Consider the following 25,921-nt stretch of genomic DNA (forward strand, 5'->3'; position numbering starts at 1 on the left):
CGTTCAGAGACCCGCTGGGATGTAGGAAGAACGGGAGACATTTGAGGCTTTGCGGCCTTAATTACGTACAGATAGTAAGGAAACAGAATACATAAGAATCCACACAGAGAACGCATACAACAATAACAAAACCGTTCAAAGGAAAAGTAAATAAAATATTAAAAAAACCATTTAACTCAGTAAAGCGGTGCAGACGGGATTTAATAACTGCTCAGCAAATGCTAATGAAGGTTTGTTTTCACTTCTAACATAGGTAATTGGCATATGCATGTTTAATTAATATAATGGAAATGTAATTTGTACATCAAGTTAGCGGTCTTATGGCGGTTCTAAATATGACAAAGACGTCAAAGCCAGCGAAAAGCCGAATATATAGTTTTTTGGAGTTTGTAAGGAGACAATGAAGGCACCAAAAGTGCTCACGTGTAATGCAGCGAGCGACAGTTACGTTGAATATGGAACAAAACGTTATTTTAACTTATTTCGAAAACATTTAAACTTTTTCCATGATTATAAACGAGATTTAAAAATAATTTAAGAAGGGCATTTTAAAATAAAATTTCACTTTGATGATCACATGAGCGATTACGTCATTGAGTCACAAGGCAGATAATATGGCCGCCTACTGGGTTTATGTGTTTAGTGGTGCTTTGCTGGTGTAAACAGGTAAATGTTAAACATCTGTGTTCTTCCCTGTGAACACGCTCATCAGAAAGGTGTCATTAAAGAGCGGCATCGCATAAAATCTTTCCACTGAGTGTGTGCCGTGTTAGCATCATGGCGTCTGCGTTTGTGGTCGGAGATATATTCCGAAATAAGGTGACAGAGCTGCTGGAAAACACGGACTCATCTCTGCCTCAGACCCTGAGAGAGGAACTGCAGGAGCTTCTGGATAAAAGGGAAATAAAACTGTCTTTCAGCACAGCGAGAAAACTGAAGAAATACCTTCAGGACGAAGGTAATAACCAGTTTTCATATAAATGCCAAACAGTATCAACAGTAATGATAATGTGTTTTCTGAATGAGTCAGCTGGAGCAGGTTTTGGGAACAGACTAATGTATAATAATCACCTTTCTCTGATGGAACATAATAGAGACATATATTATTAACACTTTCTTGTGGCTGTGTTTCTGCAGGACATCCTTTCTACCTGCATGAGTTGTTGGAGGACAGCTCACTGTACCTGCCTGAGGTTGTGAAGCCTCCCAGAGTAAGTGCATGACATCGTGCCACTGCTATTACTTACTCCAACGTCACACATAGTAAACGACTCAGTTTGCAGCCAGACTCACAAAACACCTTTTTAATTCACTTTGCTCTACATTTTCACATCTATAGCAAATTGAAATGTCCAAAAACAATTAAACGTAGACTGCTGTTAGTTTAGATTTAGTTTTTGTTTATTAATCTATTTTGTCCAGTCTGATGTGAATGAGACAAAATAGGGTGCATACTGTGTCTCCTGCCATCACTCATCACTCTAATGGGTATGTCTGAATGAAGCCGTGAAGAACAATAATGTAAAAGTGACCTATATCTGAATGACAGAATGCTGCCACTTTACAGTTTTTCTTAATTGATAAGACACTGTTCCTGAAAAATAGCACACATTTCCCAAAACACTGCACACTATTTTCTTTATTTGAACACAATTCACAAAGCACTGCACACTTGTGTCAAAAACGCACTTTACTGTCAAATTTTGAACTTTGTTTTCAGAATTAAAACACACAAAGCAAAAGTAGGACACTGTAATGCTAAATACAAAACACTCCTCTCTCACTGTGTTTTCACATGAAATATAAAAATAATAATACAGCCTTCAAAAATGACAACTTAAACACAAATGCATCCTATAAATGAATCAGAGGGGGCCATTGCAGTGCTTGACTGTACATTATAAAATAAAAATAATGTTAGACAAAAAATACAGCACTATATTGTACACAGTACAGTGTGCAGATATTTACACCACGTCTGCATCAATTCTTTCAGCCTGGTCAGACCACAGGACCTCATCAACATCAGAAGCTATGTTTTCTCTGGTCAGGCAACGTGGAAAGAAAGACCTAGTGTGTCTGATCCATCCCTGATATGCATCAACAGGAACATCACCACATGCCAAGACCACTGATGGATAGAGATGTTCCTTAAGTATGCTGCTCATATACCTTCCACCTCCATGTAGACAAGAATTCTTCTATAGGATTCAGAAAGGGAGAATATGGTGGCAGAAAAATCACAATAACTTGAGGGCTCATATTGAACCATTCCCGAATCAATAGTCCTCTATGAAACTAACATTGTCCCAGACAACAACAAAAACTGTGTATTCTTGCCAAACGCCCTGCTGCACCTGTGTTCTCGGCCCTCTAAGTCCATCTAGGAAAGTCAACAAATGCTGGGTGTTCTATGGGTCCAGAACTGCATGACAGTGAATTACTCCAAGATTGCTTATTGCAGCACAGAGGGTTACGTTGCTCCACGCTGACCTGGACGTTGACTATAGCCCGTTGTCCAATGATGTTTCTCCCTCTTCTCCTCCTCTTGACCAGGTTGAAACCAGCCTCATCCACATAGATGTATTCATGTGTATCATCAGAATCCAACTGAAAAACTCTCTGGAACAAACGCACACCAAACAGAGAAAAAGTCAGTCATGTACACTTTCTGTAATTTTACCAGCACTTGTGAACCAGAATTATACATTAGATTTTTTACAGTATTCTCAGAACATTTCTGACTGCTTGTATTGTTCCAGTATAGACATGTCACTGAAGTGACAAACAACATTTACATACCATGTAAAGTGGTCCAGGATCAGGTGCATGAGCTGGTTCTGGTTCTGGTTCTGGCCATGGTCTGGGTCGTCCACGTCCATGTCCTCTTCTTCCAACATGACCTCTTGCTCCTCTGACATCCATTCTGAACAGCTAATTCTGCTTCCCAGCAGGTTTTATAGTGTGCAGTTCACTGGCAACAGTGTTTTCAGTTTTGACTTGTGTCTTAATTGTGACAGCAGTGTTGGAACAGTGTCCCAATTCTGCTTCCTAGTGTTCACTTTTTGAAAAATGTGGGCTATGAGTGAAAAAGAGTGTTCGAATGAGCAAAAAACGTGTTCAGTCTTTTGCAAAAAGAGTGCAAGACTTTTGGAAACTGTGTGCAAACCATGAATAGTGTCCAAAATTTAGACAGCAGAGTCCTGTTTTTGAGAAATGTGTGCAGTGAATGGAATTTAGTGTCTTATCAATTGAGAAAAACTGTAACAGACTGATGGAGCAACAATGTTACATTATGTATTCTCAATTCACAGCATATGGAATAGACAGTCTACATAAGCTTTGAAGAGATAAAATGTGATGAAAGAGCTCAACTTCTTCCATTTGTCTTTATGTTATTTGAGTGCAGTTCTATTCTTTCAAAGGAAGGTGGAAAGAGCTGTGGGTAAAACCATTTTCATTACCTGATAAAGAAAACTGAACTTTCACTTCTCTCTTCAGAACCCTGAGCTGGTTGCACGTCTTGAGAAGATCAAAGCCAAACTAGCCAACGAGGAATACAACAGGATCACACGGAACGTCAACACTCAGGTAGATTCTCCTGTTAGTGTTTAAGACATCTTAATGACATAAAGGTCAAGATTCTGACACACGTGACTCTTCAAGCTTATGTTGTCTCATTTTTAGTCATGGTGGGGGACTTAATACAACTGTAAAACCTTCAGCATTTTTACAAAGGCAGAGAAAATATGATTTCTTTAGTTTCACAGTGCTGATTTCTGGAATGGGTTTTAGCAATAAGATTTGTAATTTGTTTGTAGGAAATCAACAGAAATGGAATCCTAGCAGATTTTGGAGGGCAAGGTTAGTGTGCTACACTTGTACCACTGATCATCTAATTACAGAGGCTGAATTGTGGATCCTGAACTTGTTTTTTCTCTCTTCTCACAGTGCGGTCGGTCAAAGCATTGCTGGTGACCGTATTCAACTTCCTGGTTACTGTAGTTGCTACTTTTGCCTGTTCATACATGGGGAGTCAGTATTTGTTCACTGAAATAGCAGCGGTAAGGGAACATTCAATTTCACGTTAACATAGCTGTCCTTTATTTGGCACATTATAGTACATAACAGATGTCAGCTACCAAACCCTTTATCAAATCTTTTATATTAAGTGAATTTTTATGGATACAAATTCACTTGTTCTTGCACTAGTTTTGTGACTTTTTTGTGCTAGTTTCATTATTCTTAGTTGCATGTTTTTATAGTTTGTGTTCTACTAAAGGTTACATGAACTTACTTTTCTATTTTTTTTTATTTTTAATTTTTTTGTTTTTTGATGTTTTCCAGCGGGTGATATCAGCTGTGATCGCTGCATCTGTAGTCGGGCTTGCTGAGCTGTACGTCCTGGTCCGGACCATGGAGGGAGAACTAGGGGAACCTTAGCAGCTATGATCAAGAAATGAGAGTAGCAGGAACCTTTGGAAGCAAAACCAGCAGACTACAGCAGCCCTCAAAGAAGAATTTTGGCAAACACACCAAGTTTTGTGATTCAGATCTACTTTGCTGTAAAGACTTTTCCTGCTTTTTGTTTTTTAATCTGTCAGGAAAATTGGTGGAATTAACCAGTCACGTTTAAGATCCTGAGAATTTATAAACTGAGACAGTAGTAGTGCTAAATGGAAGCTGGAACTTCTGGAAAAAAGCAAATTGTTTCCAAATAATCAAATATTTGATGTTTGACATTCCACCTGCCCTTCTTCATGAATCATCTTTCTTATTTATTTACACTCATTTTTCATGCCTTTCTTAAATCTACAGCCTAGTTTTTCTCTCATTGTCACTGCGCTGTAAAATTAATGTTATGATTTATTCCAGTCTGCCCTAAAATGTAATCATATTTAAAAAGATGATTGCTTAATAAAATCAGCAGAACTAATTAAAGGTAATCACTCCAATTAATACCGTCTTCCCCATAGAGTACTTTCTCTCTCTGCACTATGTACGATACTGACACTAAAACATGATAAGACCAATGCGAGAATGTCTTTTTTAAATACATTTTACCTCACTGCAATTTATGGTAAATTAGTCTGTAGGTTGAGGCATATAACATAACTTTATTTTTCAAAGGTCTGGTATTGCTGTTCCATATATTTTTTGCCATCAGAGTGAACATAAATACCAAAACCAACAGTTTATCTCCATATATTTTGTGAATTTCCAACCCTGTTCATGCCACTCAGCCTCCGGCGTACTGGTCATTTCTAAACAGATGGACCACAGATACACTATCAAGTTTCATTACTCCACCAAGGAACTCGACGGAATTATGTGATGATCGGTGTATGTTTGTCTGTCTGTGCACAACATTACTCAAAAAGAGACGAATGGATTTTATGAAATTTTCAAGGAAGGTCAGAAACAATACAAGGACCAAGTGGTTAGATTTTGGCAGTGATGTGGCTAATAGTCTGGATCCATGGATTTGTTAAAGATTTCTGTATCATTGTGAGATAGTGGCACAGCATCACTGTAACTATGACAACAAGTGAACACTACGTCAGCTGCCTGCTGCCGATCACATGACTGTGATCCTACTACAAATCCACCGTTGTGGACTTACCAGGACTTATCCATCAGAAATGATACAATGAATGGGCAGCCTTTGCAGAGTACTACTCTCTCCGAGTGTTTTTCTTGTTCTCTAAAGTGACTCAGTAATTTAAAAGGAACAAAAAGCTGTACAATATTTATGACTAAATACATACAGGCTTGTGATAAAGTATTCAACCCTCTCTTAATTTCATCTGTTTTGTGTGTATCTCATTATAAAATTTAACATAAAACTATTAGGGATGACGCCAGCAGAGAGCATTTGACTACGGACTCATGTCATCTATTTCTGACCTTCATAGATTCTTACAGGTCTATTGAACTAACCTACAGGTGGTCAAATGACACTAAAGGGCATCGAGTGTATTCAAATGCTAAGGGGTCCTATCAAAGAGCAGTATGTCATGAGTTGGGAAAGAGAACAGGCTAATTTAACTATGAGACATATTCACAAATAAGCAAAATTTGGCAACAAAAGACAAAATTAGAATCACATTAATCGCACACTGTGGAGCAAATGTACAGTATATAATATAATCTGTAACAGCAGAAACCAAGGCTTTAATTGATCCCTCTCACACAGTGTGACATACTGTATGTTAAAATTTTGTTGTGAAGCAGTTTGTCATGTGTAATTATAGAAGTAAGCAGACTTTACTCACTTGTTTCTCAATTATTTACCCAAACATTGCTGCTTTCAAAATAAGGACTAGCAAATGTCCCTATTTTTGAAAGAAAAGCAGTTTTTTCAATGAAGATAACATTAAATGAATGATAAATCCAGTGTAGACATTGTTAATGTGGTAAATGACTATTCTATCTGGAAACGGCTGATTTTTAATGGAATATCTACATAGAGGTACAGAGGAACATTTCCAGCAACCATCACTCCTGTGTTCTAATGCTACATTGTGTTAGCTAATGGTGTTGAAAGGCTAATTGATAATTAGAAAACCCTTGTGCAGTTATGTTAGCACATGAATAAAAGTGAGTTTTCATGGAAAATATGAAATTATCTGGGTGACCCCAAACTTTGGAATGGTAGTTGGACAACAATTGAGTGTGAAGGAAGAGTGTAACAAGAAAATTCAAGGTTTGGATATTTGTTTTCAGACCTGATTTTTCATTCTAGTCTTTTCATTGGATTTGGCTACAATAAAGTAAAGAATATCACCACTGTTGTTTTTAAATTGCTGTAAATGACTTTAAACTTAATAAAAGTGGACCAAAATCAAGTGTAGGAGTTCATTCTTGACCTTGGGAAGTGGTTTTGCTTGCTCAGCTCAGCAAACCTTGTCCAGCTATGAAGACCATGACATGGTTGAGAACCCTCGGAAAGCTATTAAATGGACCTTGAGTTATTTTGGCCAAAGGTTTTATTTTTGCTCTGCCACTGCCCTTGTTTTGACTCTTCTAAATAAGTCACCTGCTGTGGTCCCAGTCAGTAATACTGTTTACCTATCGGACAGATGTGGTATTAATTATCTTCTGATCTGTGCTTACTATATCTAGCCAACACATACCAAACAAATGATTATTGTACAGTACAGAGCGATGATATAAGACTTTCATGCTCTGAACAATAACACCATGTATTCTAGTTCAAACCATCCCAGCACGACACAGAAGATCCCTTTTCACTGATCCCTTCTCCAGATATGGATTCATATTTTTGTAAACTATCCCGTTTCTCTTGTCAAGTACTGTCATATCACTGGAAGGATTAAGAGATGTAACCACATCTGGAATACAAAAAAAAGTATCTTCCTAAGATCTGAGATTTGACACCCGGATTAAAGGTTTATTGAAGATTATTTGGTATTAAAGATGATTATGATATTCAGAGATCTCTGTCCAGCACTGGACCAACAGTGGGCACTCCTGTCTGTCATATTTGCCTCTGTTATTATACCTCTCATGTAATATTTCTAAACTTAAATCCAGGCCGAATTACAGAGCCTGTAAGCTGATAGACCCTGAGCTCTGCCTTTAATTTATTTCTTATTTTTCTCTTTTTTTCCCGTCCCTCTGTCCATCTAAACCCTGTGATACTTACAGTACAGAGAGATATGAAAAAAAATATTTTGACTTAGAAAATAATTATTCCTGTCATGGTATCCTACAGCAAGGAATCATTTTAATCAGAATGTTTTGGAAGATAATACTCACGGGGTCGCAGCATTAAACATGCCAGCTTAGAGCAGGAAAACAGGAGCTGGCATCTGTGAGGAGAAACCATGTCATGTGAAGCAGTGTCTCCATGGTGGAGACGAGTTAGCCAGTTACATGGTGTCATTTATTTACTGAAAAATAGTTAATTTGCTGGCTGCACAGTGGCGTAGTGTTTAGCACTTTCGCCTTGAAGCTAGAAGATCCCTGGTTCGCGTCCCGGCTTTCCCGGGATCTTTCTGCATGGAGTTTGCATGTTCTCCCTGTGCATGCGTGGGTTTTCTCCGGGTACTCCGGCTTCCTCCCACAGTCCAAAAATATGCTGAGGTTAATTGATTACTCTAAATTGCCCGTAGGTGTGAATGTGAGAGTGATTGTTTGTCTCTGTATGTAGCCCTGCGACAGACTGGTGACCTGTCTAGGGTGTCCCCTGCCTTCGCCCGAGTCAGCTGGGATAGGCTCCAGCACCCCCGCGACCCTAGTGAGGATTAAGCGGTGTAGAGATAGTGGATAGTTAATTTGCTTGACTATTAATTAATGTAAACTCTCCCCTTTTAAAATAAAATAACTGAAAGGAGATTGTTTAAGTAAAAGCTACTTTGGGGGCAACAATGCGCCATGCGGATGTAAAGCTAAGATGACTTCTGTGGTGGATCGTAGCAAAATACATTTACATAAGAACTGAAGTCTACTTCACTAGAATGTTGAGGTACATTAGGCATTTTTGCCTGCTCTGTACTTCTACTCAGATGATTCAACCATGTGCATGTACCTGCAGAGTTAACTTAAAGTAGGACTAATAAATACACAGAAGTGAAATGAATAGCAATGTGTTATTAAGATAAATGGTGAAAAGCTAACTGTAGCTAGTGGCTATATGGTTAAAAATGACTAAATATAATCAATAAATGTTTAAATTGTTGAGTAGGCTAACAGATGGTGTTTAAATAGCTGAGAGTAATGCATAGATGGTTAGAGAAGGTATGCTAGCTAGCAGTAATGGGTGAATGTTTAAATAGTTAGCATAGTTAGCAAAGTAGTGGATTTGATGACGGTAAATAGCTAAAAATACAAAATGATTAGAAAAGTTATGTTAGCCAATAGTAAGGGGAAAATAATGGTTTAATAGCTAAATAATGGATAAAGAATTATAAAAGCTGGGTTCGCTAACAGTAATAGAAAATGTTTAAAATAGTTAGCAAAAAGTAGCCAAAATGATAATAAATAGTTGACAATACTAAACGGTAAGAAAAGTTATGCTAGCTGAAATTAATGACTAAAATCTTTAAAAGTAATAAATCAATGTAATTATTAGGTTAGAGTATAACTGACTGATTAAATATGTACAGATACTAGAAAAATTATGACAGCTACAAGTATAATAGTCTAAATGCTGTACTTTTGTGGCTTCATGATATTCTTCCATATTTTTTCTTACTTGCTCCTGTTCTTTACCGAATGGCTCAAAAACAAACTGACTATTCTTGCTTTAAGGAATGATTGATTCTATATAAACCAATAATGTGTTGTTTCAATAACAGTTGAGTTTAAGCTGGGATGAAATAACTCAATTTATTCCCTAAAATTTACAACACATTGCTGAAAACATAAAACATAAAAAAGTAGGACAAGGAACAACATCACAACAACTATACTCTGCTACAGTATAATAGACTACAGTCTTAGGCTGCAGTCATACAGTTAGCTCCGAAAACACATAGACACAGAAAGTGCTGTAAAGTGAAATACAAAGGGATCTGACAGAAATAGGAACCTTGATTGCAACAATATTCAGTATTAATATAGTCTATGATCTTCATCCAGAGGCATCAGAATTCTAGAAAATTTGTAACAATCGCAGCGTTGTAGATCAGGTCTGAGATGTAGCCCATGGAGGTCTGTGGTCCCATCTGTGGGTGATGATGATGATGGTGGTGGTGTCCCTGACCTTGAGTTACCTCCCAGTATACCGGCTGAGGGTGGGAAGGGACCACCTGGTCTACCGAGGCATGACCTCCACCTCCAGTGCTGCCTCCATACATGCCCTGATGAGCCCCAGATGAAGCCAGGCTCTGGGGCTTGAAGTTCCTGAAGGCCTGGTAGGAGCGGGTGGTGGCAGGGTGGTGAGGCTGCCTGGTGATGGGCTGAGAAAATGAACCGGGAAGGAAACCGGTGAGCGTTGGTCCCAGGTGCTGCTGCCGGTGCTGCTCCTCCTCCCAGAGACGAGACTCTGAGGATTTGGAGCAGCTGCGAACGGGCTGCTGCTGGTGGAGGGTCGAGGAGGAGGAGGATGGCGATACAGGGTTGCTGTAGATCTGGATCCAGTCAGAGTAAATCTGAGGTACATCCTCACAGGAGTGGTTCTGCTCTGGCCTGAAAATGTCTGCCAGAGAGGGTGGGGCCGGGTATGTGGAAGCCACAGGACCAGGAGAGGGCTCCACAAAGCCTCTACCTCCCAGCACAGGCTTGCTGGACTTGGGGGGTCTGCCAGTCTTGATACTTCTAGCTCTTCTGTTTTGGAACCAAACCTGCAGAAAATGACAAGATTTGTAATGTCTGGTCATATGCATTATAATTAATTCCATATGGGGTCATTAGGCTTGGGCTTCCAAATGTTTTATGATTACACCTAGAAAGAAATAAACTCTTAAAAAATGTCCCTCATTGATCCATGTAATGTTCTGATCATACTTTAAAACCCAAGAACATAATATCATTTTATAATCACAATAGCCTAGCACAATAGTTTCATTTTCAAAATTAGAACAAAGCATTGACGGCATGGAATCTAACCTATAACTAGTCATCAACATCAAAGTTTTTGTTTTTACTTAGGGGCTTACTCCTGCTGCTTAGAATAAAAATGACAATATATCAATTCTATAAATTATAATCAAGTTAAATGAGAAATCTAATTGTACCTATTTTCTTTATTTGACTTAATGCTGTGAAAGGTAGCCTGATTATAACCTAGAGCACAAAAGTTTATCATCCATGAAGGAAATCTTAATGTCAAATATTGATCAGAAAAAATACATAAGAATAAATACAGTTTGTGATAAATTAGCAATAATTATTACCATTGTAAACCAGTAAAAGAAAGAAAATAAGTAGGCTAAAATAAAACTAGAAAAAAAAGTAATAGGCTATAGTAGTATAGTAAGTTTATTATTATTTATATTACAACAGTACATATTTCACAGGATAATGTAATATGTATATTATGTGTCTATTTTATGTAGCTTTTTAAAATATTGTATGACTGCTACCTTGGCCAGGTCTACCTTGTAAAAGAGATCTCTAATCTCAGTGGGACTTCCTGGTTAAACAAGGGTAAATAAATAGATTAGTAATATTGGACACTGTGCTGAAACTGGCAGTGAACATGCTATTGAGAAAGTAATATTGCAAATGATGTTGTAAATTAATTTCATTCCAAAATAAGTTGAAAATGCTGCAATTATTGGATAAAAATCTAAAATAAATATTCCTGTGCCGGGTTAAGTCCTCAATGTTTCACATATTTTATATGTGTTTAAATTTAGGTCAGATCAGTCTTTGCAGTATCAAATTGAATTTTGTCATTTTAATCTCCCCAAATAGCTATAAATATTGTTTTAAATCTGCTAGAAATAAACATCTGTCTTCTGGGGCCCAAACAGTGCTGATTACATTAGAGTGAACCAAAACAGTTGCGGGTCGGGATTCCAAAACAAAGACTCTGAATTGCTGCAGATCTGTGATGATCACCTGAGGATTCAACTATTGGTGGTCATTTATTACTCTGAAAATATAAAATGAATGAACTACAGAAGCTTTAAAGAACTCCCAGAACCTCAGGACCTCTGCGGGGTGTTCAGCCGCCTCACCTGGATCTTGCTCTCGGGCAGGTGGGTGTGAGCAGCCAGCCTCTCCCTGAGGGTGATGTCTGGGTAGGGGGTCACAGCGAAGGCCTGCTCCAGCTCCGACAGCTGGGCCCGGCTGAAGATGGTCCTCTTCCTCTTCCTCTGACCCTCCACCAGGCCGCCAGCTCGGTCTGGCTCCGGGGAGGACACGGTGCTCCCACTGCAGCCATCTGAAGATCATAGAGGAACAGGAGCAGCTCAGAACTAATTCACAGGTGATCATGAATAAAATATATTAAAATGAGTAGAGAAAATAAATGGAATGAAGCTTCAGGAAGGATTTTAAAATGTATTTTTAAAAATTTATTTAGATTGAATTATTTAAGTCAGAAACTCATCCATCTGTGGCTGTGTGTTTTGCCAATAATTTGACATTTTTTAAGCTGTTTATTTAAGATTTTATTATTATTATTATTATTATTATTATTATTATTATTATTGTTGTTGTTGTTGTTGTTGTTGTTATTATTATTTTACACAGTTATCCCTTTCAAGCAAAATAATTAATTAATTTTAGATTTTCATGTCATATATTATTTTGACAGCAGATATCTGTATTGGAAAATGTACTCACATCAGTTTAAACTGTGTTGATTTTGTTTTCGTTATAATAATATTCTCATCCATTGGATTTCTATTTTAATTTTTGAGTATTTTACTTTGAAATTGTTACAATGAGAAAAAGCTCAAATAAAATAAGTTGTACTGTAATATTAAATGAAGATCAGGAGCAGTTCAGAAGTAATTCACAAGAAATTATGAATAAAATGTATTAAAATGAGTAAAGAAAATAAATGGCATAAAGCTTTGGGAGGAATTTTTAAAAATTTATTTATTTATTTGTTTGTTGTTTATTTTTGATTAATTATTTCAGGCTGAAACTCACCCATCTGTGACTGTGTGTTAATAATTTATCATTTTCTAAGCCTGTAAAATGAAATCAACTAGCTACTGTACAACCGTTAACTTAATTTTTTTTAATGATTTTTTTTTTTTTACGCAGCTACCATTTTCCAGCAAAATGAATTGATTTTAGATTTTCATGTCATATATTATTTTAACAGCAGATATCTGTATTGGAAAATGTACTCACATCAGTTTACACTCTGCTGATTTTGTTTTCATTATAATAAAATTCTCATCCACTGGATTTCTATTGCAATTTTTGGGTATTTTACTTTGAAATTGTTATACTGAGAAAAAAATCAAATAAAATAAGTTGTATTGTAATAATAAATAAATAAATTTTGGTGATGTCTCCTGTGTTTAACTGATTGGTAGGTATTAAAAGCTATCTCAATACGTAAAGATAAAATTTATTTTCTTTTTGAAAAAAAAAAGCCTTTTTGCTCACCTTTGCAGTGCTCCTGTTCTCCAAATAACGCCTTCAGGTCCACCAGGTCCTTCTGCTGGTTCTGCTTGAGTAAAGACAAGTCCGAGTCCATGAACAGAGCCATAACTGCACAAACAGAGACTCACACATCTGCTGCTCGGCCTCCACTGATGCTGACAGCTGAGGAGGAGTCAGAAGCTTCTTATAGTCCGGGCAGATCAGACGGGACACCCAGCACCCATGACATCCAGGTGTTATGCACCTCTTTAATCCCCTGTGACTGATTTGTTTTCATGCTGCATTATGTTTTCCTCGACTGCTCCAACTGCATTTGAAAAGTTTGCTGGATTTTACTTGATAATATGAGGCTTGTCTTGAGGGAATTTTGTGGGTATCGTAATTTTTTAAAATGCGGAAATAAGCTTTTTAAATAAATATTAAAGCCCTAAGGACCTGCATTTGCTGTTCCAAATGTTCCTATGACGCTACATTTTGGACAAGCCTGTCTCTCAGACATATTTATACATTTTACTGACTGGACATTAAATTATTCTGCATTTTTTTCAAAGTAGGTCATAGAGCTACTTAATCCACTGAAATCTTAATGATCCCTTTTCCTGCAAAACAACTCACTGCTGTAAGATTATGGCATTTAATGATATTTATTCCATGTTCAAGATACTGGCATTAAACATCAGCTACTGCATGTGACATGGTTTCTCCTATGGTTAAATAAAAAGTGTAATACTGAGACCACATAAGCAGCCTGTAATCACAGGCTACATCTGGGAAAAGTGAAAAGTTCAGGAAGCATGACGATATGTCCACCAGGATGGCATGTAGAGTGATAGGTTTGTGTTTCCACCCTCTAGATGATATCATATGTGCACAGTTTGATCATATTCTTCTGTTTGTGTCACATCACCTCTTTGTTTAAAGCCTGTCCTCAGATCAGTAGAGAGATGGACTGATGAGATGTGAGGAGTTTCTGTGCTGATGTTCCATCTGCACGGCAGCTGGATTCACCATCAACTAACAGTCACTTAATCAGTTATGATAGTCTAGTGGAGTCCATGTGCAGAGGATGCTGTCTTTTCAGCACATCCAATCACTGATGTTAATGATTCCTATTCGAACAAATAGAAATTCTTAAATGTTCTATAGAAAGATCATCCAGCATGTTATAACTTCATTAGCTGCAAGGTGCACCTGCCACACAAACAAAACATCCATCCATCCATTATCTATACACCACTTAATCCTCACTAGGGTCGCGGGGGGGGGGGCTGGAGCCTATCCCAGCTGACTCGGGTGAAGGCAGGGGACACCCTAGACAGGTCACCAGTCTGTCGCAGGGCCACATACAAAGACAAACAAGCACTCTCACATTCACACCTACGGGCAATTTAGAATAATCAATTAACCTCAGCATATTTTTGGACTGTGGGAGGAAGCTGGAGTACCCGGAGAAAACCCACACATGCACAGGGAGAACATGCAAACTCCATGCAGAAAGATCCGGGAAAGCCGGGACGCGAACCAGGGACCTTCTTGCTGCAAGGCGAAAGTGCTAACCACTACGCCACTGTGCAGCCCACAAACAAAACAATATGGAATAATTACCTTGTGTTGTAGTTGACGTCCACTGGTGCAGAGAGAACAAGAAAAGCACTCAGAGAGCGCCGTACTCGGCCAAGGCTGTTCATTACTCCATTGCATTTTTTTTATTAACGCAGCATTTGTTTATTAGTTATTGATGATCAGAAATCACAACAACATAGGATGTAGCCATTTAATATAGATGTACCCACAAACAAAATGACGCTGCGCTGAGCACAGGTGTGTGTTATGCATGTGTGTGTTATGTACGGATACCGAATCATGTGACCTAAATATGTAGCGGGCGGTGGGAATTGATGGGACTCAGAAACACCCCCACAATTTAATCAGTTGTTCCTTGTATGTCCTGATAGGTCCGCAGCAGTCGATTTGTAGTAGGATCACAATCATGTGATTGTCAGCAGGCAGCTGACATAGTGTTCACTTGTTGTCATGGTTACAGTGACACTGTGCTGCTATCTGGCGATGATACAGAAATCTTTAACAAATCGATGGATCCAGACTAAAAGCAGCATCACTGCCAAAATCTAATCACTTGGTCCTTGTGTCATTTCTGACCTTCCCTGAAAGTTTCATCCAAATCCATCATTCCATTTTTGAGTAATGTTATTAAGAGACACACAAACAAACAAACAGACAAACATACATCGATCATCACATAACTCTCCCGTATTTCTTAGTGGAGTATTAATAATAACTTTATTTATAAAGCACCTTTCAAAACAAAGTCACAAAGTACTTTACAAAACGCACATACAGTAATACCCCCAAACACGCAATCTGACACCAGATTATTACTATACAATACAAAACTGTTTTTGAGTAATGTTGCTAACAGATGGAATAACAGACGGATGGACAAATGTACGTCGATCGTCACATAACTCTGCCACATACCTTGGCAGAGTAATCTGTCTACCTATCTATCTATCTGTCTGTCTGTCTGTCTGTCTGTCTGTCTGTCTGTCTGTCTGTCTCTTTATGGGGTTGAGAAATAATGAGTAGATTGGAAGAAAAATCATGGGATGAGCTGAAAATCACTCTGCAACTGGAACAAATGATGAAGCTCAACAGTGACTCAAACTTTTACAAAATGCTTTTACATGTGGCTGAATGTAGCTAATGACGGTCTGATGTACAGTAATGTTGTTTTATGTTGCATTTTGACTATAACTTGTGTCATAGTTAATCTGATGTTTTTTTGTAACCAAGAAATCCGCAACAAGGACAGAGATTAAAGAAGACTGGAAATTACAGTTAGTTTTAATTCAATTAAAAAAATTTTTTTCTTGAAAAACCAAACCTCTACAGCATTTTGTGATGTTTCATTTCCTTTCCCCTTTTCATGCAGTTGGTATGAACAAAACATCCACAATTTAGTGTATGATACAATTTATTGGATTCAATTTTTATATCAATATCATCTCAATAACACAATGTCACACAGCATGTATGGATGGAAATATCACTCAGCACCTCATCACATTATCATTTAATTCTCTATAGCATAGTATCATGCTGCATCACAGACAGTTTTCAGTGACATTGATGAGCCAACCTCCTCTGAATTGGTGCAAAACTCAAGGTTAACATGAACGCTCGCTTTCAAACGTGTGGTGATAATAAAGATTTATACAACACAGCAACTCTTGTCCAATACATCTACATACACACACTCATACACAAACTAAAAAACTAAGAAAACAGTACTTTTCAGACCAGCCTGTACAGCTGTGTGTAATTGCATCCTCTTCATTACTGTTCATACACAGTAATAACAGATCACTGTGATCTAAGCTGTCTGTGAGCCGGAGCTTAGCTGCAGTATGTGGAGGAATGTCCACTAATCCACCACTAGGGGGCGACCTAGTCTTTCCAAAAGGCTCTCATGCCAGGCCTGGGTCTCCACCAGCTCCACCAGAGGTGTCCGTCTGACAGCAAAGAGTTTGACAAAAGTAGAGAGTCTGTTGAGCTCTGATGGAGGCATCCGAGCTTCACTCAAACTTACGCAGGTGGTTGTAGAGGGACTGGACGTAGGTGAAGACACACATGGGGTCTGGTTTACGACCCATGATCATCATGTCGTCCACCTCGATCAGCCGGTCACAGCCTGCCTTCACTCTGGAGACAAGGACAGAGAAAGACAAGTTAGAATGAATTTATAACCACAACTACAACGCAAATCAAACAGGATTTGGCATTTTCAAAATTGAGGATTTTATTGTTGAAAAAGCCGTGGAGGGAGAGTGAAACGAGGCATACATGTGTTGAGATGGATCAACCCTGTAAAATCCACTGTTGCAAAAATACATCAGCTTATTTTTTTTTTACTGTTTTCTCTTTATATTTATATATATATATATATATATATATATATATATATATATATATATATATATATATATACACATACATATATATATATATATATATATATATATATATATATATACTATATATATATAATATAATACTTATAGTTAAAATATATATATATATATATATATATATGGAATGTTTGTTTTTTTCTGTTGCTGATTAATTTGAATTCATTTTATGTTAACTGACTAAATGACTAATTATTTGAGATGAGACACAATGTACAGAAACACAACTCAGTCTATCAATCAGTTTAATTCTGATGAAAACAAAGACTTGTTTTGAGGTGACAGAGTTACAGAACAAAACAATGAATGTGATCATTCATACATATTTATTGTGCTATAAACCTCATATCTGTGAGCTCCTTAAGAGGTCAGATCTAAAGCTGCTACTGAAGACCCAGGATTGATTCCTTCCAAGTGAATATTGTTTTTCAGTCAAACCAGCTTAATTCTGCAGCACTCAAAGAATAAATGTTATTAAATCAAGTGGTTTCTTTAAGCCCTTAGCTACAGTATGCATATGTTCATGCTGTAGGCCTGTATAGTGTCAGATCTATAGTATGCAGCCTGTTTGTACAGTATCACAATAGGCCAGGTCTATGAAATAATAGAGTCAGGACAAAGGAATGTACACCTTTCATCCAGTGTGATAAAGAAAAACTCATGGTGAAATGGGATCAGACAGGCAGGAGGATAGCTCTTTAAAATGTGTGTATTATGTTGTTTGGAGTGAGCTATAAAATAAACCACCAAAGAAAACACATTAAGAAACACGCAGCCACAATAAAGCAGAGACACACATTGTTGATGCAGTTAAGGCCCATAAATACATAAATACTCGGCAGAATTCAGAAACTGACTCCCAGCTGACAGTATGTTTGTGTGTTACATGATGACAACAATAGGAAGTTAAAGGAACAGTTCGATATTTTAGGAAATGTAGTTGTTTGCTTTCTTGCCATGTAATGTTCAAAAAGATAGTACACTTGTGTCTGTTGGTTAAACATGAAGCTTCAGCCTGCATCGCATTAGTTTAGTGAAGTGCAAAGATGGAAAACAGAGACACAGAATCCCCCTAAAGTCTCATCTAAAGCTGACTACATAACACCTTCTGTCTTGCTTGTTTGTTATCAGCAAGCGTAACATTAAAAGGCTGCAGCAGGAACAAAATGCTGCTGCCAGGCTTCTAAAACACACTAAAAGATGCGACCATATTAGCCGTGTACTCGTTGCCCATCATTGGCTACCAGTGAGTTTTAGAATCGACTTTAAGATTTTATTGCCCTGAATGGTAAGGCTCTTGATTATATTTGTGATTTGCTAACTCCCTATGTGCCTAACCGTCGTCTCAGATCCTCTACCAGGGCTGTCGCAATGGTTCCAAAGTCCCGTCTTGTGAGTAAAGGTGATGGGACTATTGTGGAGTTCAGCTGTGGAACTCCCTCCCTGAGGAGCTTAGGGAAGCAAACTCGGTGTCCACTTTAAAACTTCTTCAAAACAATCACTTTTATTGTCAGGCCTTCTCCTAGTCTCTTTATAAAAATGTCTCTTGCTCTATACGGTTTAATATCACATTATCAGTTCTTGATTTTTGTAATTTTGTATTGTATAGTAATTGTCTAGTGTCGGACTGCATGTTTGGGGTTATTACTGTATGCGTGTTTTGTAAAGCACTTTGTGAGTTAGTTTTAAAAGGTGCTTTATAAATAAAATTATTATTACTACTCTGCCAAGGAACACAGCAGAGTTATGTCATGATCGGTGTATGTTTGTCTGTTAATCTGTTTGTCTGCCTGTTAGCAACATTACTCAAAAACGTAATAGTGGATTTGGACACAATTTTCAGGGAAGGTCAGAAATGACACAAGGACCACCTGATTAGATTCTGGCAGTGATGCAGCTTATAGTCTGTATCCATGGATTTGTTAAAGATTTCTGTATCATTGCGAGATAGCAGCACTGTAACTATGACAAGTGAACACTACATCAGCTGCCTGCGGACTGTTATGATCCAACCTCTAGGGTTGGCTGGATGCAACAAAAATGACCAGTTGTTATTGGTTCTGACGATCACATGAATGCAATCCTACCACAAATCCACCGTTGTGGACTTATCGGGACTTATCCTTCAGAAATGATACAAGGAACAATTTATTAAATTGTGGAGGTGTTTCTGAGTCCCATCAATTCCCGCCGCCCGCTACATATTTAGGTCATGTGATTCAGTATCTGTACATAACGTACACATGCATAACACACACCTGTGCTCAGTGCAGGGTCAGGGAATGAACAGCCTTGGCGGAGTACTGTGCCCTGAGTGCTTTTTTTGTTATTACTGTTTAAAGATGGAGTCTGTTTTTCTGGTGAAAGATTTAGCTAGTTAGCATATTCCGATAGCATGTTCCAGACTTACCTTCTCTGTCACTCCCACTGTCCCTTTTACTCCATCTCCCCTCTAACCTGCGTTTCCTCTTATCACCTGTACAAGACTCCCTGGAATAGTTTTGTTTGGATCAGTCTGAGTGGCTTTGTTTGTTTCCCATGAACAGAACCTGGGCTCAGTACCAACGTACAATATTTTTTCACTGCACGCACAGAATGGACAGCGAGCAGACCATGAGGAGATAGGGTATTTGCTGAACTGAAAAAAAGGGAATTAGATTGACATTGCATACTCCACCTTTCATCCATGTGCACACTTTGTATGGATTAAAGGTGGATTAAAAGTGTAAAAATGAAAGGTTGCAGTTTTATAAGAGATTTTGTGTTGGGGTATTTCTTGGGCAGGGGCAATTGTCACAAAGCCACTGCTTTGAGTAAAAAAATAGTGCCCCACATTAAACATTGTCACTGTAGCTACTGATTTAAAAAAGAATAAAAATGTCCGCTAGCCTGCTTCAAAGGCGCTGGTAAGTGGTTTTTGTAACCTTAGCCTGGCTTGCTGTTTGTCACAGTCCTGTAAAATGTCTGCTTCAATGGTCTCAGCTAAACCAAATCAGAAAAATGGACCATTGCTTCCTTTTTTAAAAATATTTTCATGTTTCTGTCACTCACTCTGCAGTTCCAAAGGCCAGCTCAAAGTTGTGTTTGCGGTTGGCTGGAGACAGAGCATTGTAGTCAAACTCTGTGGGGAAGAAAGAGTGGACCAGTGCACAGAAAGCCATCCCATCACTCCAGCTGGATGAGAAGTTCTGGATGTCAATGTTCTGCAGAGAAACACGGGGAGAGAAGAGGAAGATCAGGTGGTGATGTGGCAAGTGTGTGAGAGAGTTACAGCAGTAAGAGCTGAAAGACTGAAGGATGTAAAAGATGACATGACTTGTAAAAGTGACTGGCAGCTTGTTGCAGCTTCATAAAGCCATCTACCCATTCACTCCATGTCTAGCCCATAATTATGATGGATAAAACAGACTGTCCTCTCCTCCCCTGCTGTCACACCATTACATGCCTTTGAAATCATGTCATCTCAAGGCTGCCCTTTATTAGTTTGGAGTTTGCCATGAATGAAATGCAGCATGTCAAGTAATCGGACGAACATCTCTCCCTTTCTCGTCTGTGTGTGAGCGTTTTCTAGAAGTTAATAAGAGTCCTGGCTTTGCCTTCCTTACTTGACTCTAACTAAAGCCACATGGAGCAGCTGGCGCAGGCTGCTGAGAAGAAAAGGGTACCGGAGTGCAGCAATGTGTTGGTGCACTCAGCCATGACCTAAACTACCTCAGTACTGCACTCTCACCCCCTCCATAACACACTCAGACAATTACATACGCCTATATTCCCCTCTGTAGTTCACAGGTAGATAATTAACACATTAGTGTTGCACTGTGTGTCGACAGGTTAAAGCTACTGAAACACCAAAAAGATCTGAAATTGATTACCTCCATCTCTAACCTCATCTGTGTTTCAATTTCAGTGTCATGCTGGAGATTTTGAATATTTTGGCCAGTTCTTTCTTACCAATTTTCTACAATTTGCTAATTATGATGCCTTTTCTGTAATAATAAATAATGTCAAGAAGAACAGTAGTAGTTGAAAAAGAAGAGACCAAGTATCACACAGTGGTACTGAGTGCAAACAATTGCATTTCTCCAAATGTTGAACCATGTAAAACTGGCAGATGTGACATCTGCCTTCTCTCAGAGAGAAAGCTTATCAGCGCATACAAAACACTTAATCTTTTCCCTTCTTCTTGCTACTGTCTGGTTATTCCTCTAAATTATTCCTGCTCCAGCTCTGCACCCTGCTTTATAAATGAGATTGTAGCTGCCCACAGCACAGGATTATCATCTGCTGATTAACTTATCGTTAAAATCAACTTACAAAGATCAGCTGACATTCAATAATCCATCATTTTCTTATCCTTAAACCTCTGACTTGCTTTTTTAATCAAAGTAATGTTATTTTTTCATGATATTTCTGTTCACAGCTTGAATTGACATGTTCAGTTGTCAGACATGGTGTGTTCATATGCTGTTAAAAGACTCTGTTATCTGAGACTGAAAGGTTAAGGAACACCACTGCATTCATTACCAGTGTTGCCAGAAAGTCCAACCCAGAAGACTAACAGCTGGAAAACATCATGAAAAGGATAATGTGAATTTATTAGCTTCTTGCATTAACATGCCAGGTGCTGCAGTGCTTCCAACTTTAAAGCTCAGCTTCAAACTTCCAATCAGGTCATGAACACGCTGTCAGTTTTCCACTACGTTACTGAGCTACAGTAATGCGACTTGGACAAAAATATAACCAGAACCACTGGATTATCTATCTGCAGTAAATCTCTGCCAGTTCATCTCCATGCTATAATGAAATTAACTGATGTCAGTGACTGTCTGGAAAGCAGGAAAAGACATTCACAAAAGCAATCGACTGTGATCTGTCCTGGAAAACAATGGGCGGCAGAGTTTGTAGTCAGAGGGCTAAAACAGGATCAGAGCTTGTGAGTAACCCAACGATACCAATAATAAATGGACCAAATGTAATAAAATATGGCTTTAAATAGGTTTATAATACTATACAACTACAAAACATCTGTAATGTATTGTAGTAAATTGTCAGATTAGAAGTGTGTTGGTCAGACAGTGGCTGGTGTTTTACCTGGTAGCCTATGGTCTTGGAGCGGCACCACTCCAGAAGGATCTGCTTGATGCTGCTGGCGCTGGACACACCAAAACTCTGGGACCGCTTCAGCTTTGGTTTAGAGTCCACTGGTTTAGGGCGACTGCGCAGAGAAAAGAGGAAGGCAACAAAGATACATTAGACATCAAGCACTGTTGTTCCCATATGACCCAGGCACAGCATGACACTGACCTGTTACTGGCTTCAGCATCCAGCCTTTCAAAGATAGATCGACGAGCCTGAGCGCCGATGTTGCGAGGCAGAGTCTGTGATCTCACCAGCTCCCGCCTTCTCTCTCCCATCTGCCCAAAGGACCTGTCACTGCTTACATCACCATCTCTGCAGGGTGGCAGCATGCAACTGTCAGACAGTTCAAAACATATTTTATCTGTCTTAAAAACATATCTTTATCTATCCACTCACCTGTCAGGCTGTGGCAGCCCTGAATAGGTCACAGACTTAGCAGGAGCTGAATTTGCTTTCTCTGCAAAAAAAGATAAAGTACATTGAGCATAAATCTTATCTGGAATGTTGTTTTTTATAATACTGCGTGAAAGATTAGCTCACCATGAAGACAAGGAGATCCCAGAGCTCTGATAGGTGTAGGAGTCCATGTCTTCACAGAAGGTACTGACAAAGAGAACATCAAAGGGAAGATAGGTTGGGGAGATTTTCCAAAACCAGATGTAAATTACGCTGGATTAATGATATACAAGAACCTAAAACGTAGCATGAATTGACTTGATGACAAGACTGATAGACACCTGGTTGAAGTAGAGACTCGTCTGTCTGCTGGGGCTGGGCGATGCTTGCAGCTGATTGGTCGGTAGGTGAGGCCTCTGCGATGGAGGAGGACAGAGAACCGACAGGACTGCTGGGAGAGACGGGAGAACCTTTGATTTCTGCTGTCTTGGTTGTAGCAGTGATGGGGAGGTGAGGCATCCGCATGGCAACTGGTGCTGTGTGCTCGTGTGGGAAGTCAGTGGGTGGAGACATCTTTCCATGTACCAACACCGAATGTTCTGGTTGGATAAAAAGATTTAAAACTATGATAATGATCAATGTCTTATGGTGCCGGATCAAAATTTTAGATGAACAGTGGGTCAAATGACTGTAGTATTTTTCTGTTCAACAGGGAGTTCACTTTTTTAAGCTTATGATTTCATTTTTCAACCCTAAACAACATTAATGACAAGCTGCTGAACATCATAGCATTAGTTAATAGTAGCAGTACTAGCTAGATACAGTATTTCCCTCGAGTTGGTCGAGATCAAAACAGAGCTAAAAGAAAATAATCTGTCACTCTGACAGAAACATAAAGGCTAATGTTGCTGCAAAATTGCTTGATTGGCACCACAAAAAGGCTGCCGTTTGCTAACACTTTTACCATTTGATCTTTACATTATAAGGTGCTGATAAGTCAGTATTGCATTTATAGCTTCTTCTGCTGGCCCTAGGTAGCCAAAATCAATGAAAGCAGCTTTAAAACATCATTCTTGTGCTTATTTAAGCCAGACATATTTCCTTCAATGGGCTACACAGTGGATTGGTGTTTAGCACTGTTGCCTTCCAGCTAGAAGATCCCCGGTTCATATCCCAGCCTGGGATCTTTCTGCATGGACTTTGCATGTTCTCTCTGTGCATGTGTGGCTTTTCTCCAGGTTCTCCAGCTTCCTCCCACACTCCAAAAACATGCTGAGGTTAATTGGTGATTCTAAATTGTCTGTAGGTGTGAATGTGAGTGTGATTGTTTGTCTCTAAATGTAGTCCTGTGATAGACTGGTGACCTGTCCAGGGTGAACCCTGCCTTCACCCTAAGTCAGCTGGGATAGACTCCAGCGGTGTATAGATAATGGATGGATGGATATTTCCCTTCAATGTGGCTGTTATGAACTTATGTTAACTTTTGCCAACAGCATATAAACTATATAAAATGTATATCAAGACACCAAGCAGCTTTTCAAAAAAAGAGAAGATTTTTACATAAATCATTTGAAATGCTTGATCAGCCACTTGCTCAACCGTGGAGAATTTGCTAATTTACGTGCCAACATCCACGTTACAACACTGATGTAGCATGGACATAGGTGGCTGATATTTTGGTTTTTCATCTTTGAAGCCCCCAAAACACTGGATCCTGCATTTCTCATTCTGTAATTCAATAGATTCTTTTTGTTCAGACTATTGCCTTGAAAAACATCTTGCAAACTGTTCAACTCCAGTCTGTCATGCAGAACAGGCTTTCTAAAAACAATCTGTAGTCTCCGAACCAAGCCTGCACTACCATTAACTGTGATGATGTCATCATGGTCGACGAAGCTCCGCCAGAGCCACAAAAATCATCAACAACTGTTTTCTCAGGCTGAGCAGTGCTAACCATGACAAGTAAAATGTGCTTATATAAAATCATTGGGGACCCATTATAAAGTCTTTTTTATGGTTACTTTGAACAAAACAGCCCCGACACAAGAAACCACTCTTTGTGTATAAGCTGTAAATGTGGGAACACGTTGCACTGCCATGATGGAACGCCCTGGTTGTGTAGTTGTGTGATTACCTGTTGCAGCAGTGTGTCCGTTCTCCTGTGCAGCATGTGTTGGGGCCGGGTCCACTTCTATTGGCTCCTCCCGCTCAATGCTCTGAAACACACAGAGAGTCACAGTTAACAAAACACAAGCAGCCTTCACTGCTTTAAATGAAGTCATATTTGACCTTTACTGGTGACCAGTTGTTGTGGATGTTTTTCCACCACAGCACAGAGCTGGAACACGAGCAGTAATCTGGTGAAATAATCACTGTGGTATTGATCAGCTGGAAGGATCATTTGTTCCACAGAGGGGTTTAATGTGTATTTGTCTTATCTGAGCTTTACATCGAGCTGCTCAAACACCAACATGTTGTGTCTGGATCATGGACAAAGAGTGGGCATCATGTTCCTCTGATCTGAACAATAAAACAAATCCAGATGCTCATTGACTCATTGTTGGAACCTTTCGCTCTTTTTAGACGCCAACATTTTTTACGCAACTTCACACAAAACTAAATAAACCAACAAATCAACATGGCACAGCTCAGTATACTTCAAAGTCGGCTATTTAACAGCGTGGACCTCAGTGAAGTCTTGTAGGTGTGAGAGGCTCCGATGGTGTTCTGTTCTGTGTGTCTGCCTCCCCCTCCAGCGATAAGATCTGCAAAGTCTTTGTTTTAAATCAGGCACCGCTGTCACCGGCACACTCAGAGATGGGAGAGCTGCCAAAGCCCATCTATTTCTGACTGCTAATGTGATTGAGATCAAGTTTTAATGTCAAACATCATCAGCGTCCAGGGTTCATACGTCTCTGTGACCCTGTCTTTTTCCTGTCCCTGTGATCAGCTGAGTCTTTCCTCTCTCCAAACACAATCAGCCACTTGGGACAGCTAATCATCCTCCTGGGGAGATACTTCTATCACAAACTCTTGATGCATGGTGCTGCTGACCCACATAGGTTGTGGGTTAAGCTGTCACTTTCCATGTGGCCCTGTCAGAAAGATAAACAGAGCTTAGTGTGATGATAGTCAGCCTCTCTGGCAGAGAACAACACTACTCAGGTCAATAGTGCAGCGCTGATAGCTGTGCACGTTTTTTTCAAGGTCAGGATCAAATAACATGTCACATCGTATCTTTGCTGATCTTGTCAAGCGTTTTTCGGCGCAACAGACCCAGAAACCGGCTTTCCACAGATGTAATGCACCCCCAGGCAGCCATGTTGGAGATCCTCAGCACTTTGACAACAAATAACAAA

At 39.0% G+C, this 25,921-nt stretch overlaps 3 protein-coding genes across 3 annotated transcripts in view; 1 reads left to right on the plus strand and 2 right to left on the minus strand.

Annotated features, from left to right (window-relative positions):
- Positions 1 to 588: 588 nt before the first annotated feature.
- tmem199 (transmembrane protein 199) lies at positions 589 to 5,879 on the plus strand. The gene is made up of 6 exons (XM_023261389.3): positions 589 to 958; positions 1,138 to 1,211; positions 3,502 to 3,591; positions 3,822 to 3,864; positions 3,952 to 4,064; positions 4,348 to 5,879. Exons 1-6 carry the CDS (start codon positions 778 to 780, stop codon positions 4,441 to 4,443), a joined length of 597 nt encoding a protein of 198 aa, XP_023117157.1. The 5' UTR covers positions 589 to 777; the 3' UTR covers positions 4,444 to 5,879.
- Positions 5,880 to 9,346: 3,467 nt separating this feature from the next.
- On the minus strand, positions 9,347 to 13,465 carry sebox (SEBOX homeobox). Its single transcript, XM_023261368.3, has 3 exons — positions 13,042 to 13,465; positions 11,652 to 11,857; positions 9,347 to 10,310 (listed from the first exon to the last, which is right to left on the minus strand). The coding sequence occupies exons 1-3, from the start codon at positions 13,142 to 13,144 to the stop codon at positions 9,612 to 9,614; spliced, it is 1,008 nt and encodes a 335-aa protein (XP_023117136.2). The 5' UTR covers positions 13,145 to 13,465; the 3' UTR covers positions 9,347 to 9,611.
- A 2,550-nt stretch (positions 13,466 to 16,015) lies between these two features.
- The window catches only part of smtnl (smoothelin, like), a 36,976-nt gene continuing 27,070 nt past the window's right edge, over positions 16,016 to 25,921 (minus strand). Inside the window, exons 3-10 of the mRNA XM_023261395.3 lie at positions 24,697 to 24,778; positions 22,904 to 23,161; positions 22,707 to 22,769; positions 22,563 to 22,623; positions 22,332 to 22,478; positions 22,119 to 22,242; positions 20,079 to 20,230; positions 16,016 to 16,761 (exon numbers count right to left, since the gene is read on the minus strand). Of these exons, the coding sequence (XP_023117163.2) occupies positions 16,635 to 16,761; positions 20,079 to 20,230; positions 22,119 to 22,242; positions 22,332 to 22,478; positions 22,563 to 22,623; positions 22,707 to 22,769; positions 22,904 to 23,161; positions 24,697 to 24,778 (1,014 nt within the window). The 3' untranslated portion in view covers positions 16,016 to 16,634. The remainder of the gene's footprint in view (positions 16,762 to 20,078; positions 20,231 to 22,118; positions 22,243 to 22,331; positions 22,479 to 22,562; positions 22,624 to 22,706; positions 22,770 to 22,903; positions 23,162 to 24,696; positions 24,779 to 25,921) is intronic.

Source organism: Amphiprion ocellaris, chromosome 7 (assembly GCF_022539595.1).
Source record: "Amphiprion ocellaris isolate individual 3 ecotype Okinawa chromosome 7, ASM2253959v1, whole genome shotgun sequence".
NCBI lineage: Eukaryota > Metazoa > Chordata > Actinopteri > Pomacentridae > Amphiprion > Amphiprion ocellaris.